We start from the raw sequence: 6,988 nt of genomic DNA, 5'->3' as shown, positions 1-6,988 counted from the left end.
AGAAGTGTGCTTTTCACGGATGAATCCCGGTTTCAACTATACCGGGTAGATGGCAGACAGCGTGTATGGTGTCGTGTGGGCGAGCGGTTTGCTGTCAACGTTGTGAACAGAGTGCCCCATGGTGGTGGTGGGGTTATGGCATGGGCAGGCAGGGGAGCAACTTTGGTTTTTATCCAGTTGGATAAATACTCTAGACAGCCTACGCGACCGCTCGGAGACATCCACAAGGTCCTAAAGCAGTTTCCTCGTTTTGTATCACATTCCAATGATAAAACTGTGGGGGACAAAAATGCAATTTCAGAATGTGGGGGGCATGTCCCCCCCGTCCCCAATGAAAGTTGTGCCGCTGTGGGCATGCATAAGCTACGGACAACAAACACAACTGCATTTTATCGATGGCAATTTGAATGCACAGAGATACCGTGACGAGATCCTGAGGCCCATTGCCGTGCCATTCATCCGCCGCCATCACCTCATGTTTCAGCATGATAATGCACGGCCCCATGTCGCAAGGATCTGTACACAATTCCTGGAAGTTATTTCATTGCCTGCATACTCACCAGACATGTCACACATTGAGCATATTTGGGATGCTCTGGATCGACGTGTATGACAGTGTGTTCCGGTTCCCGACAATAACCAGGAACTTCACACAGCCATTGAAGAGAAGTGGGACAACATTCCACAGGCCACAATCAACAGCCTGATTAACTTTATGCGAAGGAGATGTGTCGCACTGCATGAGGCAAATGGTGCTTACACCAGATACTGACTTGTTTTCTGATCCACGCCCCTACCTTTTTTTTAAAAGGTATATGTGACCAACAGATGCATATCTGTATTCCTAGTCATGTGAAATCCATAGATTAGGGCCCAATGAATTCATTTCAATTTGACTGATTTCCTTATATGAACTGTAACTCAGTAAAATCTTGAAAATTGTTGCATGTTGAGTTTATAATTTTGTTCAGTGAACAAAAAAAATGTTTCTTTGCAGTACATGGATTGTCCTGACTTTCAGGAATGCCTGAATCGGGCTCCCGAGTGGCACTGCATCTCAGTGCTAGAGGTATCACTACAGACCCTGCTTCAATTCCAGGCTGTATCACAACCGGCTGTGATTGGAAGTCCCAAAGGGCGGCACACAATTGGCACAGCGTCGTCCGGGTTAGGGTTTGGCCGGGGTAGGATGTCATTGTAAATAAGAATTTGTTCTTAACTGACTTTCCTAGTTAAATAAAATAAAGAAAAAAAGAATTGCTTCGCCTTGCTTTTCTGGTTGGCTGGATGCAAGTTTCACCATCCAACTATTTCAGATCTACAGGAGTGCAGGTTTCACAGTGGCACGGACCGTGGAGTTATGTTGGTACAGGAGAATTATTCGAATATGGCAAATATTAGTCAATTATTGCATTCTATTCGCGGGCTATTCTATTCGCTTTCGCGGGCTACCTGAAACATGAAACAGATAGGTGGGAGGGGATACAGGTTGTTGCCAATTTATTAGTAAAATTTGCCTAAATGGGTAATGGAACCACTTCAACCACTACATTTGTACTTTAGGTGTAACATCATTACGTCCAGCTGTTTTTATCGACACAAGATCGTTAAATGGAAACCCACCCTAGCAGGCAATTGTCGCATCTATTTTCTATGCCAACTTTCTAAATGTTGAAAAATCACCGGACAAGATAATGGAAACATAGCTTGTGACACACAAACGCACCTTCAAACAGCTTCTTGTTCTCGCTCTCTCAACACACACTCAAACACTTAATTACAGTACTGCCCTCCCTCTCCACACACACACACACACACACCCTCACCTTAGGGTAGGCCCGGACAGCACAGCTGATGGCAGTACTGTAGCCTGCAACAACAACCCTGTCCACTAGGGGAGCTGTAAACTTGGGGGAGCTGCTCATGTCCTTCTCTTTGAAGGCTGGTTTGTTGTACTCCAGATCTGAGGGAGGATATAGATGGGGACTGTGATAGCTGTGTTTATTAGGCTATATAATAATAATAATATTAATAAATGCCATTTAGCAGGTGCTTCTATCCAAAGGGACTTACAGTCATGCGTGCATACATTTTACGTATGGCTTGTCCGGGAATCAAACCCACTATCCTGGCATTACAAGCGGCATGCTTTAGCTTTACCAACTGAGCTACAGAGGACCACATAGTATATCATGTTGTCTATTATATCTACATACTACATTTGGTGTAGTGTAGTGAAGTGGTTCTCAAACTGGGGCTAGCAAGAAGGTTTAGGGGGGTGGGTCGCAAGTTAGATTTTTTTCACACATATTTTAAATCAACTACATAAAGTTTAGCAATCTGCTATGAACACATCTTTGCCAGAACAATAGGCTACCTTGCAATTTCATTGATTATTTTCACATTTTAGAAGMTTTGGGTGGCTAGTACTGGCTATATTTCTAAAGATAGCTGTAACAGTCTTTTTTTACATATGGGATGAAGATGTAACATATTCTGGTGAATTTATTACGATATTTGTGAGGAAGGAAAGACTACAGACAGACCATGGTTAGGCTGTTACGAAGACCGTATTACAGCAACGCTGGCGGTCACAAGTCATGACCGCAGTCAAATTCCATGTGACCGTTTAGTTACAGGTACTAGGCTTCTCCAAGCTCTGATGCTGCTTATGGTCATTAGCAGCCTACCAAACTTGCTAACTGCCTGGTACTCAGCACTCTATTGTCCCTCTAATCACTCTGACATCAATGCAAATGTAATCGAAAATCAAATCAAAACACTTCATGAGAGCCCGTGAGAAAAGCCCATGCGTGAGAAAACAGAGTTTTGACGGCCTCTGTTAAAAAGAGGAGGATCCCGTCAGCTTTCTATAGGCTAGGACTACTATATTTATTTCTCAACTTTCATAATATTAAGCACATTGCTTCTCTTTATAAAGGGAGTATAGCTGGCTGGCAAGGAAATGAACCGCGTGAAAATCGTCCTCTAATCGCTATTTGAGTGCATAGATGACATGTCTTTTTTTCCCCTGCCCCTGTTCCGAGACCGGTGCATGATAATGGTACATTCTTAATCAAAACTAATTTCATACATATATTATTTAGTATATGTAAAGACAAGATTAAATCAAGAATAGTCTGATGGGTGACAATATTAGCCTATCACTTGTGAATGATGTGTTATCACTTGTGAATGATGTGTTATCACTTGTGAATGATGCCCAGCTTGTGTGCAGTAAGGCAAGAAACAGCGCATGCCTTTTTCATAGTCACACACCTCATGTAGCCTAGCCCATAGGCCAGAATGTTTCGATAAGGTTTGTATCACACAACTAAAGTGGCCAAATAACTTCTTAAAATTAAGCACATTAATCCGCTTTGCAACCAGTGTAGAGCCTAACTGGCATACATAGATGGCGTGTGAGTTTCAAATTTGGGGAAGATAATTTTCACCATAAAAATGCACCTTTATAATAAAGCATTACATGCATAATCTCATTTGTGGTTACTTTTTAGAATGGTGTTTTCCCACTAATTTATTAAATTTTGGAACATTCGCATTTACTGTCGTGTGCGCATTGCTGCGCTTATAATGTGAAGAAATAGCCTAATAGTTTATCAACATTTTAAGCTAAACGTTCTGATCTGTTGCATCAGCCTCATTGCCTTTAAAAGTTATTTTGATGCGAGTGGTTGTATTGATTTGGGATCTATCGCATCCTACAACTGTACAAATATTTATTTCTCACACAGAAGGCCAAGTTGACCAACAGAATAGGTCAACCTTTGTACTATGGGGGATAGTAGATTGTAGATTGACATACTGTAGGCTAGCGCTTACCCTAACCATGGTTTACATCCGATCCTGCAACCTCCGATACATACAGGTAGGCCATATGACCCAGCTTGCTCTGGACTCCAGAGAAGTGACATGATATCCCTAGTTGATATTGGCTGCTAATAGCTATGAATGACTTTAATCTCAAAATGCTGGTGTAAAACTCAGTTTATTTCTAGATCTTGCCTTTTGAAGGTGCATCACTGTTAATGGTTGTAATGACAGGCTACATTTGCGCAGCGATGGTGCGTGCGTGTTTGCGTGAGCGTGCAGGGGGGTATAGTATGGTGTAGTATTGTAGTGTGTTACCTGTTTTGCCTATAATGGCAGTGTTCTTGCTGAAGGCCACCTCATCGCTCAAGCCACAGATGTTCTCACTGAACACACGGAAGGAGTACTCGTTCCCCATGACCAGGTCAGACGCTGTGCAGCTGGGCCGGCGGTTGTGCTCATACACTGTGAACCAACCCTGACCCTGTCTCTTATACACATCTAGATGTGTATAAGAGGACGAGGGTAGAGAGGGCAGAGAAGGAGAGGTGAGGTGGATACACAGTAAAGAAAGAGAGAGCTATAGAGAGAGATGAGGAAAGACAGAGGAGGGAGTTGGAGACCTGGGTCTTCTTTTCAGCCTTCTGGATGGTGTAGCCGGTYATATCAGTGTTGCCTGTGTCTTTGGGGGGCTTCCACTCCAGAGCAGCGTTGAAGCCCCACACCTCTGTTACCATCACATTTATAGGAGGACCTGGCTTGTCTGTGGGGGGGAGAGAGAGAGAGAGAGGAAAAAGTAGGAAGGAGGAAAAAGTACATCTGTGTGTCAGTGAGAAAGAGATCTCTTTTAACAGACAAACAGACAGGAAAAATGGAGCATGTGGAGTGTGTCTCATGTACGTCAGTACTCCAGTATGTTTGTCATTAATCCTGGTCTCTGCCGTGCTGCTGCTGCTGTGACTAAACGTGTGTGGGGGCTGATCTGAGGAGGCTGGGCCCTCTCATTAGCTCACCTCCCAGCAGGGGAAAGGAGACAAAGGCCCCTAATCCCACCCTAATCCCAGTCTACACACCAATAAATCCAATGGAACCCCACTGCATAATCCACCCACCCAGCCATACAGCACCCTGACCCTCACACGGGTGCTAAAAGGAGCAGGAAGGAGGGAAAGAMGGGAGGGAGGGAGCAAAGCGARGGTACGGTGGCAGTCAGGGCAGGAGGGAAGGATTAAGAAGAAAGGAAGAGAGGAATCAGCCTCTTTGATGATTCCCTCCCTACTTTGGAGTCTTAGATCCCCTCCGAGGATTAAATGAGGAATTATCATCACATTAAACTCTGGGGTGTCATCCTAGATTTAAGTCATTGCATCATGGTGGCTCCATATTTGACTGTAATAAATCGTAAAACACACTAGGTATAGTGACTGAAGGGTGAGCGGGGACATACATTTACAGTGGCAAGAAAAAGTATGTGAACCCTTTGGAATTACCTGGACTTCTGCTTAAATTGGTCATAAAATTTGATCTGATCTTCATCTAAGTCACAACATCAGACAAACACAGTCTGCTTAAACTAATAACACACCAACAATTATTCGTTTTCATGTCTTTATTGAACACACCGTGTAAACATTCACAGTGCAGGGTGGGAAAAGTATGTGAACCCTTGGATTTGATAACTGGTTGACCCTCCTTTGGCAACAATAACCTCAACCAAATGTTTTCTGTAGTTGCGGATCAGACCTGCACAACTGTCAGGAGAAATTTTGGACCATTCCTCTTTACCAAACTGTTTCAGTTCAGCAATATTCTTGGGATGTCTGGTGTGAACCGCTCTCTTGAGGTCATGCCACAGCATCTCAATCGAGTTGAGGTCAGGACTCTGACTCCAGAAGGCGTATTTTCTTCTGTTGAAGCCATTCTGTTGTCAATTTACTTCTGTGTTTTGGGTCGTTGTCCTGTGGCATCCCCCAACTTCTGTTGAGCTTCAATTGGCGGATAGATAGCCTTACATTCTCCTGCAAAATGTCTTTATAAACTTGGGAATTCATTTTTCCGTCGATGATTGCAAGCTGTCCAGGCCCTGAGGCAGCAAAGCAGCTCCAAACTATGATGCTCCCTTCACCATACTTTACAGTTGTGATGAGGTTTTAATATTGGTGTGCTGTGCCTTTTTTATCCACACATAGTGTTGTGTGTTCCTTCCAAACAACTCAACTTTAGTTTAATCTGTCCACAGAATATTTTGCCAGTAGCGCTGTGGAACATCCAGATGCTCTTTTGCGAACTTCAGACGTGCAGCAATGTTTTTTTTGGACAGCAGTTGCTTCTTCTGTGGTGTCCTCCCATGAACAGTGTTTTACGTATCGTAGACTCGTCAACAGAGATGTTAGCATGTTCCAGAGATTTCTGCTAGACTTTAGCTGACACTCTAGGATTCTTCTTAACCTCATTGAGCATTCTGCGCTGTGCTCTAGCAGTCATCTTTGCAGGACGGCCACTCCTAGGGAGAGTAGCAACAGTGATGAATTTTCTCCATTTATAGACAATTTGTCTTACCATGGACTGATGAACATCAAGTCTTTTAGAGCTACTTTTGTAACCCTTTCCAGCTTTATGCAAGTCAACCATTCTTAATCTTAGGTCTTCTGAGATCTCTTTTGTTCAAGGCATGGTTCACATCAGGCAATGCTTCTTGTGAATAGCAAACTCACATTTTGTGAATGTTTTTTATAGGGCAGGCCAGTTCTTACCAACATCTCCAATCTCATCTCAATGATTGTATTCCAGGTAAGCTGACTCCTGACACCAATTAGCTTTTGGAGAAGTCATTAGCCTAGGGGTTCACATACCTTTTCCAACCTACACTGCGAATGTTTAAATGATGTACTCAATATAGACAAGAAAAATACAATACTTTGTGTGTTATTAGTTTAAGCACATTGTGTTTGTCTATTGTCGTGACTTAGATGAAGATCAGATCTAATGTTATGACCAACTTATGCAGAAATCCAGATACATCCAAAGGGTTCACATACTTTTTCTTGCCACTGTACATATGACCTCCATCCCAAATGGAAACCCTATTACCTATATAGTGCACTACTTTTGACCAGAGCCCCTAATGATGTTGGTGCCAGTGACTGACCTACGATCT

At 43.1% G+C, this 6,988-nt stretch overlaps 1 protein-coding gene across 1 annotated transcript; it reads right to left on the bottom strand.

The window, feature by feature from the left end:
* Window positions 1-1,739: 1,739 nt before the first annotated feature.
* On the bottom strand, window positions 1,740-4,611 carry LOC112079528 (myosin-binding protein C, fast-type-like). The gene is made up of 3 exons (XM_024145459.2): window positions 4,455-4,611; window positions 4,150-4,309; window positions 1,740-1,963 (listed from the first exon to the last, which is right to left on the bottom strand). The coding sequence occupies exons 1-3, from the start codon at window positions 4,566-4,568 to the stop codon at window positions 1,755-1,757; spliced, it is 483 nt and encodes a 160-aa protein (XP_024001227.2). The 5' UTR covers window positions 4,569-4,611; the 3' UTR covers window positions 1,740-1,754.
* Between the last annotated feature and the right edge of the window lie 2,377 nt (window positions 4,612-6,988).

The sequence above is a fragment of the Salvelinus sp. IW2-2015 genome, unplaced genomic scaffold (genome assembly GCF_002910315.2).
Source record: "Salvelinus sp. IW2-2015 unplaced genomic scaffold, ASM291031v2 Un_scaffold8341, whole genome shotgun sequence".
Lineage (NCBI taxonomy): Eukaryota > Metazoa > Chordata > Actinopteri > Salmoniformes > Salmonidae > Salvelinus > Salvelinus sp. IW2-2015.
Note: the sequence above shows the minus strand (reverse complement) of the source record. Positions and strands in the feature narration are given on the sequence as shown.